This window comes from Tachyglossus aculeatus, chromosome 21 (genome assembly GCF_015852505.1).
Source record: "Tachyglossus aculeatus isolate mTacAcu1 chromosome 21, mTacAcu1.pri, whole genome shotgun sequence".
Taxonomy (NCBI): Eukaryota; Metazoa; Chordata; class Mammalia; order Monotremata; family Tachyglossidae; genus Tachyglossus; species Tachyglossus aculeatus.
Window position 1 is genome coordinate 4,761,427 of NC_052086.1, and position 13,477 is coordinate 4,774,903.

General features: G+C 46.0%; 1 protein-coding gene across 2 annotated transcripts in view; it reads left to right on the forward strand.

The window, feature by feature from the left end:
* The window catches only part of GRK3 (G protein-coupled receptor kinase 3), a 151,243-nt gene that overhangs the window by 105,677 nt on the left and 32,089 nt on the right, over positions 1–13,477 (forward strand). For both annotated transcript variants that reach the window (XM_038763157.1, XM_038763158.1), the window contains 4 exons: positions 1,190–1,268; positions 3,257–3,387; positions 8,940–9,034; positions 13,002–13,109. In XM_038763157.1, the coding sequence (XP_038619085.1) occupies positions 1,190–1,268; positions 3,257–3,387; positions 8,940–9,034; positions 13,002–13,109 (413 nt within the window). The remainder of the gene's footprint in view (positions 1–1,189; positions 1,269–3,256; positions 3,388–8,939; positions 9,035–13,001; positions 13,110–13,477) is intronic.

Here is a 13,477-nt window from a genome sequence, read left to right on the forward strand (position 1 = left end):
GTTCTATTCCCGTATCCATCACGTGTCTGCTCTGTAACCTTGGACAAGTCACTTCACTTCTCGGGGTCTCAGTTCCCTCATCTGGAAAATGGGGATTAAGACTGTGAGCCCCATGTGGGGCAAGGGACTATGTCCAATCCTATTTGCTTGGCACTTAGTATAGTACCTGGAACATAGTGAGCATTTAATAAATATTATTATTATTAGTTCCCTTTTTCCTCCTGCCCCCGCCCCCCGGCCTCCCACCATTTTCTCCTCATTTCATCTCTCCTTGGTTTTTCAGGTTTAGCCAAAATAGGAAGCTCGTTATGGGCAGGAAGCATGTCTGCCAACTCTGTTGTATTGTAGTTGTTCAGTTACTTGTATTTGTTGAGTGCTTACTGTGTGTAGAACACTGCACTAAGCACTTGGGAGAGTACACTGTAACAATTAACAGGCACATTCCCTGCCCAAAACGAGTTTACAGTCTAAAGGGGGAGGCAGACGTCAGTATAAATAAATGAATGACAGATATGGACCTAAGTGCTGTGGGGCTGGGTGCAGGGATGAATAAAGAGAGCAAGTCAGGTTGATGCAGAAGGGAGCGGGAGAAGAGGAAAGAAGGTGTTAGGGAAGGCCTCGTAAGTACTCAATAAATACCATTGATTGATTGATAGGAGATTTTTCATTTGCTTTCCAAGTGGAATTTTCAAAGGCACACTTTTATAAGAACCTAGCAATATGAGGTTGTATTTTGTAATTTGTATTTTCAAACGTTTCATGGCAAATCAGGGCTGAGGTACTCAGACCCTATCCCCCACTCACTTTACATTATTTGAAACGTTGCTTGCAAAAATAATGTGAGGCAAAAATGCAACTTGAACCTCCATGCTGGATTGTTCTGAAAGAAGCCAAAATTTTAGAGCAATGCACTCACATACTTGAGAGAACCTGTAGTTCTTTTTGTAGTTGTAAATGGCCTTGTGTTTGTTGGTTAGTTTTTTCAAAGTTCGCCAAAGAAGATAATGAAATCTACACCAGAAAAGGAAATGCCACTTTGAATTTGAGGTTTGAGAAGTTCGACGGGATGTGGCTTGGAAAATGGGCGAACGGGAATTGATTTTTCTAAACCGCTTTTGGAGCGAACGAAATGGAAAGAAGTAGTCTCTGTTATAGTTGTCTGAGTTCATTTTCTTTTTCATTTCTGTAGGATTGCCCCTTTATAGTATGTATGACCTATGCCTTCCACACGCCTGATAAACTCTGCTTCATCCTGGATCTCATGAATGGTGAGCAAACTTAAACTCTGTAATAACATTATTTCCAGTCAGTCTGGAAATCTCTGGAACTTTCCTGAGAGCATTGTTATTGGGGAAAGGTACACAGAATTCTAAGTTTCAGATGTAAAACTACCTGTTTTCTGGTAAATCAGTGCTAGAGTAACACATTGTGGAAAATATTGTCACAGAATGATAGATTCTGGTGTTTGAATGTAACACAGCCATTTCAAAAACCGACCCATTTCCTAGTCACGTCTTTGGAGTTGGAGAGGAGGAGGAGAAGAAAGAACTTGTTATTACCGCCCCTTCTCCCCCCCATAATGCTTTCCTTCTCACAATGAGCCACCCCAACTGTTGAAACAAACAGTAAATGTAGGCACGACCTAAACTTGACCTTAAAGGAGGGTTAAAATTGATTCTAATGCTGAGTCAATCTGTGGAGTTTATTGAGTGCTTACAGAAGGCAGAGCACCATACCAAGTGCTCGGTAGAGTACAATACAACAGATCGATAGACACATGCCCCAACCACAAGGAGCTGTCAGTCTAGAGAGGGAGACAGACATTAATCTAAAGAAATTACAGACCTGAGTCATGAGCATTTAGCCTTATCTGCATACCCCGAGGTTGAATCCATTATATCACAAGCTCCTTTAGGAAAACACAAATTGTTTCTCTAATTTCCTCGATATGTTTTCTAAACACCACGTGCAGTGCTCTCAGGAGGCTCTTGTTCAAACAGCGATAGACTGGGGAAGCCAGGGAGAAAATCAACAAGTCTATATAGCATCACTGCTGTGGACACGATCCTGTATAATAATGATGGTAGGTGTTAAATACTTTTTGCGTGCTAAGCATCCGGGTAGATACATGATCATCAGATTGGACACAGTCCCTGCCCCGCATGGGGTTCACAGATTTAGCAGGAGGGAGAACAATAGCAGGTATCCCTATTTTACAGAGGAAACTGAGGGACAGTGAGGTTCAGTGACATGCCCAAGATCCTGCAGCAGAAACTAGGGAAGCAGTGTAACCTAGTGGAAAGAGCACTGGCCTTGGACTTATCCAGCCTGCTTTGTGACCTTGGGCAAGCCACTTAACTTCTCTGGGCCTCAGTTTCCTCAACTGGAAAAATGGGGATTCACTGCTTAGCCCGTGAGCCCCAGTGGGGAACGGGGATCGGGTATGACCCGATTAACTTCTGTCTCCCAATCAGTCGGTGATGTTTATTCAGCGCTTATTGCAGAACGTGTAGTAAGTGCTTGGGAATTGATAAGCGTATTCGCTTCCCACAATGAGCTAGCTAGGAACAGTGTTTGACACCAAGTAGGCGCTTAACAAATTCTCTAAAAATAAGAAAATACTTGGCAGTGCTGGGATTTGAACCTGGACCTCTTATCACCCAGTCCCCCCGTGCCCTTCTTGCAAAGGCTGTGATTCATGAACAGAGAAAAGATGTAGGCCGGTTAGCTTCACACGCAGTGGCTCAAGGGCAACAATCTCCACCTTGGTGAGAAGCAGTGAGGCCTAGGTCGAAGAGCGCAGGCCTGGGAGTCGGAGAACCTAGATTCTAAATCCAGCTCCGCCACTTGTCTAATCTGTGTGACCTTGTGCAAGCCCCTTCACTTCTTTGTGCCTCAGTTCCTTCAACTGTAGAATGGGGATTAAGACTGGGAGCCCCATATGGGACAGGGACTGTGTCCAACCTGATCAGCTTGTATCTACCTCAGCACTGAGTTGAGAGTCTGGCACATAGTAAGTGCTTCACCAATGCCACTTTGGTATTTTTGCCATCATCACTTTTTGAGCAAGCCTCTTCTCCCCTCTGCAGGGCTTGAATTGGGCTCATTGTTTCAAAGTAATTTTTCCTCAGTACATCCAAAGCGGGATCCCCCTGAAAAAAAAGCATAACAGAGTCATAGCTCTGCTGCTGTAAGGAGCCACTGCTTGGATTTCCCACCCAGCACATTGAATTAAATTCCAGTTTTCTGATTCTAGGGGGAGACTTGCACTATCACCTCTCCCAGCATGGGGTATTTTCAGAGAAGGAGATGAGATTTTATGCCACTGAAATCATCCTGGGTCTAGAACACATGCATAATCGTTTCGTCGTGTACCGAGATCTGAAGGTATGTATTCCTTTAAAACCTGGTTCTAGTATTTCTTTAAAACTGGATTCTACGGATTAGAAAAAGTCCCTTTTACAACAGAAGGGCGGGTGCTCTGACATAGGATTACCTGAATATTTCTGACTAGTTGTTATATCGGCCGGTGGAAACTGAAGAAAGGCCCACCTCTAGGGAGGCTAGCACAGTGAAGTCCCAATTAACCAGCTCCGATGCATTATGTGCTTGGCTAATATGTGTTCTTTGCTCCTGGAAAATGGGTTGGGGGTGGGAAATCAATCAAAATCAATCAATCAGTGGTATTTATTGAGCCATTACTGAAGCAGAGCACTGGACTATCTCTCTTCTGACCTTTCACCCATGTGCAGCCTCTGGCCTGGAACTCTCTCCGTCATCGTATCCGACAGACGATGACTCTCCCCATCTTCAAAGTCTTCCCTGACTAAGCCCTCTTTTCCTTTTCTTCCTCTTCCTTCTGCATCTCCCTGACTTGTTCCCTTTATTCATTCCCCCCTCCCAGCACCAAACCACTTACATCCATATGTCATTTTACTTATTTGTTTAAATGTCTGTCTCCCCCTCTAGACTGTAAGCTCATGTGGGCCGGGAACGTATCTGTTATATTGTTGTATCGTCCTCTCCCAAGAGCTTAGTACAGTGCTCTGCACACAGTAAGCGTTCAGTGATTTACTGAATGACTCTTTGCTCCTAGAATTGGGGATAGGGGGAGAAATCAGTCAAACAGTTAATCAATCAGTGGTATTTATTGAGCCCTTACTATATGCAGAGCACTGTACTGAGCGCTTAGGGGAGTCCAGTGCAACATAATTAGCAGTCAGGGTTCTTGGTCTCAGCCATGACTGGGACAAGTAGGCAGGAGAGCGCTCTGCCTTAATTCCCCTTACTATAATGCTGGGCTTTGGAGTTACTTGAACGCCACGGTAGTTAATAATAATAATAATCATAATAATAATAATAATGGCATTTATTAAGCGCTTACTGTGTGCAAAGCACTGTTCTAAGCGCTGGTGAGGTTACAGGGTGATCGGGTTGTCCCACGGGGGGCTTACAGTCTTCATCCCCATTTTACAGATGAGGTCACTGAGGCCCAGAGAAGTGAAGTGACTTGCCCAGTATCACACAGCTGACAAGTGGCGGAGCTGGGATTTGAACCCGTGACCTCTGACTCCAAAGCCTGGGCTCTTTCCACTGAGCCACGCTGCTTCTCTGTTCAGTATTCCAGCGTTTCATTTTCCCTCTTGTTGCGTTACTTTTTGGTACATGATAACTTTTCTGTACAGAAATGCTAAAGTGGCATTGGGTGTGGTCATCTACCAGACTACAGCTCTCTTCATTTTCAAAGTCCTCCTAAAAAAGGAGCCCCTCTCCTCCACGAATAATAATAATAATGGTGGTATTTGTTAGGCGCTTACTATGTGCCAAGCACTGTTCTAAGCACTGGGATAGATACAAGATAATCAGGTTGGCCCACTTGGGGCTCACAGTCTTAATCCCCATTTTACAGATGAGGTAACCGAGGCACAGAGAAGTGAAGTGACTTGCCCAAAGTCCCACAGCTGACAAGTGGTGGAGCCAGGATTTGAACCCATGGCCCCTGACTACCAGGCCCAGGCTCTTTCTACTAATCCTGAAGATGCCTTAGCATGGCACAATGGAAGAGTATGGGCTTGCGAGTCAGTGGTCATGGGTTCAAATCCCAGTTCCACCAATTGTCAGCTGTGTGACCTTGGGCAAGTCAGCTTCTCTGGGCCTCAGTGACCTCATCTGTAAAATGGGGATGAAGACTGTGAGCCCCACGTGGGACAACCTGATTACCTTGTATCCTCCCCAGCGATTAGAATGGTGTTCTGCACATAGTAAGCGCTTAACAAAAGCCATTATTATTATTATTATTATTATTATTATTATTAGCAATCAATCAAAGAGATTTATTGAGCACTTACTGGGTGCAGACTACCGTACTAAGCGCTTGGTAGAGGACAGTACAATGGAGTTGGTAGACGAGATCCCTGTCACATGGAGCTTTTAGTCTACATCGGGCAGAACACTATACTGAGGGCTTGAGAGAGTATGATAGCCTGGTTAGACACAATCCCTGCCCACAAGGAGCTTACAGTCTACACGGAACAGAGCACTAAATAATAATAATAATGATAGTATTTATTAAGCGCTTACTATGTGCAAAGTACTGTTCTAAGCTCTAAGGAGGTTACAAGGTGATCAGGTTGTCCCATGGGGGGCTCACAGTCTTCATCCCCATTTTACAGATGAGGTAACTGAGGCCCAGAGAAGTCAAGTGACTTGCCCAAAGTCACACAGCTGACAGTTGGCAGAGCTGGGATTTGAACCCATGACCTCTGACTCCAAAGCCTGGGCTCCTTCCACTGAGTCATGCTGCTTCTCCTATACTAAGCACTTGAGAGAGTACACTACAATAGAATAGTTAGTCAGGCAGTTGTATTTGTTGAGCGCTTACTGTGTGCCGAGCTTGGTACCAAGCACTTGGGAGAGTACAATATAACAATTAGCAGGCACATTCCTTGACCACCACGAGCTTACAGTCTAGAAGGGGAGACAGACATTAATATACATAAACTTACAGATAGGTACCTAAGTGCCGTAGGGCTGGGAGGGGGGATGAATAAAGGGAGCAAGTCAGGGCGACACCGAGGGGAATGGAAGAAAAGGAAAAGCAGGTTTAATCAGGGAAGGCCTCTTGGAGGAGATGTGCCTTCATTAAGGCTTTGAAGGTGGGGAGAATCATTGTCTTTCAGATATGAAGAGGGATTTGCGTGTCAGGCCAGAGGCAGGACGCGGGTGAGAGGTCGGCGGCGAGATAGATGAGATTGAGGTAAAGTGAGAAGGTTGACATTAGAGAGAAGGGTGTGGGCTGTGTTTGTGGTAGGAGACTAGTGAGGTGAGGTAGGAGGGGGCAAGGTGATTGAGTGCTTTAAAGCTGATGGTGAGGAGTTTCTGATGCGGAGGTGTATGGCCAACCACGATCCCTGCCCACAAGGATCTTAAAGTCTACAGCAGGCAGAGCACTATACTAAGTCCTCAAGACAGAATAACAATAATGATTGCAGTATTTGTTAAGCACTTAGTATGTGCCAGGCACCCTATAAAGCGCTGGGGTGGATAAAAGCAAATCAGGTTGGACACTGTCCCACTCCCATGTGGGGCTCACAGTTCTATAATTATTATCATTGTTATAACAGCAGGCAGAACACTATACTAAGCACTTGAGGGAGTACGATACAATAGAATGGATTTTCAAATTCCCTGCCCACAAGGAGCTTACAGCCTAGAAGGGAAGACCTCAGTTCCCTCATCTGTAAATTGAGGATAGAGACTGTGAGCCCCACATGGGACAGGGGCTGTGTCTGATTTGATTTGCCTGTATCCACCCCAGTGCTTAGAACACTGTCTGCCACTTAGTAATTGCTTAACAAATGCCATCATCATCATCATCAAGTGCTGAGGGGCTGGGATGAGGGGGTGAACAAAAGGAGCAAGTCAAAGTAACACAGAAGGGAGTGGGAGAAGAGAAAAGGGGCCACTTAGGGAAGGCCTGTTGGAGGAGATGTGAGGAAGGGCTTGGGAGTCAGAGGACGTGGCTTGTAATCCCGGCTCTGCCACTTGTCTGCTTTGTGACCTTGGGTAAGCCGCTTAACTTCTCTGGGCTTCAGTACCATCAATCTATAAAATGAGGATGTAGACTGTGAGCCCCACGTGGGACAACACCCGCTGTTGGATAGGGACAGTGTCTATAAGTTGCCAACTTGTACTTCCCAAGCGCTTAGTACAGTGCTCAGCACACAGTAAGCGCTCAATAAATACGATTGAACCTGACTACCTTCCATCTACCCTAGCACTTAGAGCAGTGCATGGCATGTAGTAAGCACTTATCAAATACCATAATTATTATTATTATTATTATTATTACCCCAATGCTTAGCACAGTTCCTGGCAAATAGTAAACACTTAACAGATACTACAGTTATTACTGAAGAAGGTAGGTGGACGCCTTACATTGGTTTGGATTCCACAGAACTGAAAACATACGTAAAAAGATACTTTCCCCTACATAAAAGAGAGGCAACTTTTGATGACAGTGTCATTAGGGGGCTCTGGAAAAATAGCCAGGCGGTTTAGCTGGACTCTTCCTGAGTCGAGGGGCACTGGAGAGGAGGCATTGGAACAGCTGTTGCTCAACCAGAAGCTCTCCGGCTCCTGTCATCACGAGGAGGAAGAGGGTTGGGGAGAGAAAGAGGGAGAAGGAGAGTGGGAGAGACACCATGGACATGAAGATGTTGCGAGCTATCGCATAGTGGGAGGGCTACCCCTCACCTTTTTTTTTAATGGAATTTAATAATAATGGTACATTAAGCATTGCCTAGATGCCAGGCCCCGTACTAAGCACTGGGGTAGGGCCAAGCTAATCAGGTCGGACACAGTCCCCGTCCCACATGGGGCTCAAAGTCTTCATCCCCAGTTTACAGATGAGGAAACTGAGGCCCAGAGAAGTGAAGTGCCTCGCCCAAGGTCACCCAGCAGACAAGTGGCGGAGCCAGGGTGAGAACCCAGGTTCTCCAGCTCCCAGGCCTGGGCTCTAGCCACAGCTTCCAGTCTGGCCTGTTGAGAAGAAAGAAGAAACCCTCTCCCTGTCCCTTCTGCTATCTTTTTAGCCCAGGGGCAGAATGGCGTGAAAGGAAGTAAGAAACATGAAAGGAAACCACATGTCACACCTGTGTATATGTGGCTAAGATCCAGGCACCCACAAAGATAAAGGGTGTCATAGGTGTGGGGAGGACAGCTGTATGTGCAAGGACCTACGGAAGCATCGTTACACAGAGAAACAGAGGTAGTACAGAATTGTATAATAGATGGAGCAAGGGCCTGGGAGTCAGAAGGGCATGGGTTCTAATCCTGGCTCCACCACATGTCTGCTGTGTGACCTTGGACAAGTCACTTCACTTCTCAGGGCCTCTGTTACCTCATCTGTAAAATGGGGATCGAGACAGTGAGCCCCATGTGGGACAGGGACTGGGTCCAACCCGATTTGCTTGTATCTAGCTTACTGTGTACAGAGCACTGTATTAAGCACTTGGAAGAGAACAGTACAACACACATTCCCTGCCCAAAATGAACACACAATCTGTAGGACTATAAATCCTGGGGCACACAGGAACATACACACACGCACACACGCACGCATGCATGCACGCACGCACTTGACTCCAATATGGGGTTTATACATAAACTTAGGAAGGAACTTTCTGGATTTGTCTGTGGTGGTTGCATAATATACATTGCCCTTGACAATTCCCCTCTCTTGGATATGAATAGATGTACCCTGTGGCTTTATAACCAAGTTAAGGTGCAAGATTATGGGTGGGATCTCCAAATACATCCCAAATCCACAGCCAGGTATCAATTTCCCACTACATGTTTTTCAAAGCAAACAAACAGATTTGAACAACTGCATTTTTTGCAGGGCTTGTTTTTAAACATCATTTTCCATCTCTGTCTAGCCGGCCAATATCCTTTTGGATGAGCATGGACACGTGAGGATATCAGATCTTGGTCTGGCCTGTGATTTTTCCAAAAAGAAACCACATGCTAGTGTGTAAGTATTGGATGCATTCTGTTCAATGTTCAGTCGAAGCTCAATAATTTGGAACTCCCCTTATCTAGAATTCTTGATAATTTGGACGAAGTTCTCATGCTCTTTCTTTTATGGTCTCTGTTACTGCAAAGAGAAGGCTGCCTTGGGCCTATTAATAATAATATCTGTGGTAAATCTAGACTGTAAGCTCATTGTGGGCAGGGGATAAGTTGCCAAATATGTTGTATTGTTATCAACCAATCAATCGTATTTATTGAGCACGTACTGTCTGCAGGACACTGAACTAAGCTCTTGAGAGAGTACAGTAATAACCGAACAACAATATGGTAGGGACCTTTCCTGCACACAGTGAATTTACAGTTCAGAGGGTCTCTCCTAAGCACTTAGGACAGTGCTCTGCACACAGTGATCAGCTCAGTAAATACCACTGATTGTTAAATCCTCTAGACTGTGAGATTGTTGTGGGCAGGGAATGCATCTGTTTGTTGTTACATTGTACTCTCCCAGGCGCTTAGTGCAACGCTTTGCATGCAGTAAACGCCAAATAAATACGATTGAGTGAATGACTAAATCCTTACTATGTACTAAGCACTAGGGTAGATACAAGGTAATGAGGTTGGACACAGTCCCTGTTCCACATAGGGCTCACAGCTGAAGTAGGAAGGAAGAAGTAGGTTTGAATCCCATTTTACAGAAGAGGAAACTGAAGCCCAGAGCAGTGAAATGACATGCCCAGGGTCACGTGAGCAGGCAGCTGGCAGAGCCACGATGAGAACCCAGGCCCTTACTCTTTCGAGTAGACCACTCTGCTTGCCTAAAATAGAAAACCTTTCAAATGCACTGAGTTCACAAGGCCTCAGGCCGGAGAATATGCAAAAGCAGTGGGAAGACTCTTTCCTGTCAACTCAGCTGCCCTGAGTTGGAGAGAAACACCCAGTGAGGTTATCACAGAAGTAATGCTGAACTCGGGACACCTCAGAGACACAAATTCATTCGTTATTCATTCAATCCTATTTATTGAGTCTTTACTGTGTGCCGAGCCCTGTACTAAGCGCTTGGGAGAGCACAACAGAACAATAATCAGACACATTCCCTGCCCATAACGAGCTTACAGTCTAGAGGCAGGGGGGAGAGATATCAATACAAGTAAATAAATGGCAGATGTGTACATAAGTGGCGTGGGGCTGGGAGGCGAGATGAATAAAGGGAGCAAGTCGGGGCAACACAGAAGGGAGTGGAATATGAGGAAACAAGGGGCTTAGTCTGGGAAGGCTTCTTGGAGGAGATGTGTTATCAATAAGGTTTCGAAGGGGGAAGAGTAATTGCCTGCTGGATTTGAGGAGGGAGTGCATTCCAGGCCAGAGGCAGGATGTGGGTGAGGGACCCATAGAAAAACATACAAGTAGGGAATTGTAAAAAATCTTTTTCAATCTGAATTCCGCCTTAGTCAAGATTTATAATAACAGTAACAATAATAATTATTGTGGTACTTGGTAAGCGCTCACGATGTGCCAAACACCGAACTAAGTACTGGGGTAGAAACAGTATATCCAGATTGGACACAGTGTCTGTCCCATGCGGGGCTCACAGTCTAGGGAGGGAGAACGGATATTCATTCTGTGAATTACTGGGGCTTTACTGCGATTACATTCTCGACGACTCCATTTTCCTGTATGTAAATTTGGACTTGGTTTTCACTGTTTCTGAAGTGAAATAAAAAGCCCTGGTGGAAAATAGAGCAACCTGCGGCCGTTTAACCCTGAAACAAGACCGTGGTTTTTAAAGAAGTTAGGTTTTTTTGTTTTGTTTTCCTCTTTTAATTTGGTCTTTTGTTAAGCAATTTCTATGTGTCAAACGCTGTTCTAAACATTCTGATAGATACAAGTTAATTTGGTCGGACACAGTCCCTGTCCCACATGAGGCTCAAAGTCTGAGTAGGAGGGAGAACAGGTATTTGATCCCTATTTTCGGTTGAGGAAACTTAGGCACAGAGAAATTAAGTGATTTGCCCAAGATCACAGAGCAAGAAATTGGCAGAGCTGGAATTAGAACCCAAGTCCTCCGACTCCCAGTCCTGGACTCTTCCCACATATTGAGTCGAGTCCCTAGGGAATTTGTGGATGCGCACATTTCAATCCAATTTTATGATTTCATCTTGTTCTCATGTATCCTGTAGTCCGGGAAGGCCTCTTGGAGGAGATGTGCCTTCAGTAAGGCTTATGAAGGTGGGAGAGGAATTGTCTGTTGTTTAAGAAGAGGGAGAGTGTTCCAGGCCAGAGGCAGGACGTGGACGAGAAGTTGGCGGCGAGATAGGTGAGATCCAGGTCCGGTGAGTAGCTTGGCATTACAGGAGCAAAGTGTGTGGGCTGGACTGTAGTAGGAGAGTAGCGAGGTGAAGTAAGAGGTAGGAGTCAAGGTGATTGAGGGCTTTAAAGCCGATGATAAGGAGTTTCTGTTTGACACGGAGGTGAATGGGCAACCAGTGGAGGTTCTCGAGGAGTGGGGAAACCTGGCCTGCACGGTTTTGTATGTAAATGATCCGGACAGCAGAGTGAAGTATGGACTGGAATGGGAAGAGACAAGAGGCAGGGAAAATCAGCAAGGAGGCTGGTAGAGGAATCCAGGCAGGGTAGGATAAGGGCGTGGATTAACGTGGTAAGCGGTTTGGGTGAGGAAAAAGTGGATTTTAGCAATGCGGTGAAGGCTGAACCGACAGGATTTAGTGGGGAAACCTGGCCTTCACGTTTTTGTATGTAAATGATCCGGACAGCAGAATGAAGTATGGACTGGAATGGGAAGAGACAGGAGGCAGGGAAAATCAGCAAAGAGGCTGGTAGAGGAATCCAGGCAGGATAGGATAAGGGCGTGGATTAACGTGGTAAGCAGTTTGGGTGAGGAAAAAGTGGATTTTAGCGATGCAGTGAAGGCTGAACCGACAGGATTTAGTCACAGACTGAATATGTGGGTTGAATGCCGGAGATTGAGTTGAAGAAAATGCCAAGGTTATAGGCTTGGGAGAAAGGATGTGTAGTGGTGCTGACAGTGATGGGAAAGTTGGAGGAAGGACAGGGTTTGAGAGGGAAGTTAAGGAGTTCTGTTGTGGACATGTTAAGTTTGAGATGATGGCAGGACATCCAAGTAGAGATTTCTTTAATGCGGGAGGAAATGAGAGACGGCACGGGGGAGAGAGATCGGGGCTCGAGGAATAGATTTGGGAATCATCCGCATAGAGGTGGTAGTTGAAGCCGTGAGAATGAATGAGTTCTCCAAAGGAGTGGGTGTAGCTGGAGACTAGAAGGGGACCCAGAACTGAGCCCTGAGGGACCCCCACAGTTAGGGGATGGGAGGGGGAGGAGGAGCCGGCAAAGGAGACTGAGAATGAACGGCCAGAGAGATATTATGAGATCCAGGAGAAACATGGCCTAGTAGCTAGAGACTGGGACTGTGGTTCAGAAGGACCTGGGTTCTAATCCCTGCTCCACCACTTGTCTGCTCTGAGACCTTGGGTAAGTCACTTCACTTCTCTGGGCCTCAGTTCCCTCATTTGTCAAATGGGAATCGACAGCGTGAGCCCCATGTGGGACAGGGACTGGGTCCAACCCGATTTTCTTCTATTCACTCCAGTGCTTATTGCATTGCGTGGCACATAGTAAGTGCTTAAGAAATGCCACAGTTATTATTATTAAAGGGGGCGACGGATATTACTATACATAAATAAGTAAATACATACTAATCTATTTATGCGTTGCTCTTTTCCATCCCCAACCGGAAGTGTAAAAAGGCTGAGATCGCCTCCGCCACCCCCTCCCGCCCAGACTCCCAAATCTCTTGCAAGGACACTTCCCGCCCTCAGGGTCTTTCCCAACCCGCGAAATGGCAAGCGGCGTCCGCACTGGGCCAAACCACACGAACCAAGGCGGCGGTCAGGGGCATTGCGATAACCTGATGGCCATTTTGTCCCCCTCAGTGGAACCCACGGCTACATGGCCCCAGAAGTGCTCCAGAAAGGGACGGCGTACGACAGCAGCGCCGACTGGTTCTCCTTGGGCTGCATGCTCTTCAAGCTCCTGCGGGGGTGAGTCACATCTGGCCCTCTGCGCCTCTCTTCCCTCATAATAATAACAATAATAATAATAGCAATAAGCTCTTTGTGGGCAGGGAACTGTGTCTGGTTATTGTTGAATTGAACTCACCCAAGGGCTTAGTCCGGGGCTCTGCCCACAGTAAGCGCTCAGTAAATATGACTGAATGAGTAATAATAATTGCTGTGAAATGCTACTAATAATAATTGCCACAAAATATTGCCACTAAGAAAATAATAATAATTGTGGTATTTGTTAAGCACTTACTGTGTGCCAGGCTCTGTACTAAGCGCTGGGGTGGATACAAGGAAATAGGGTTGGACACGGTCCCTTTCCCACGTGGGGCTCACAGTCTTCATCA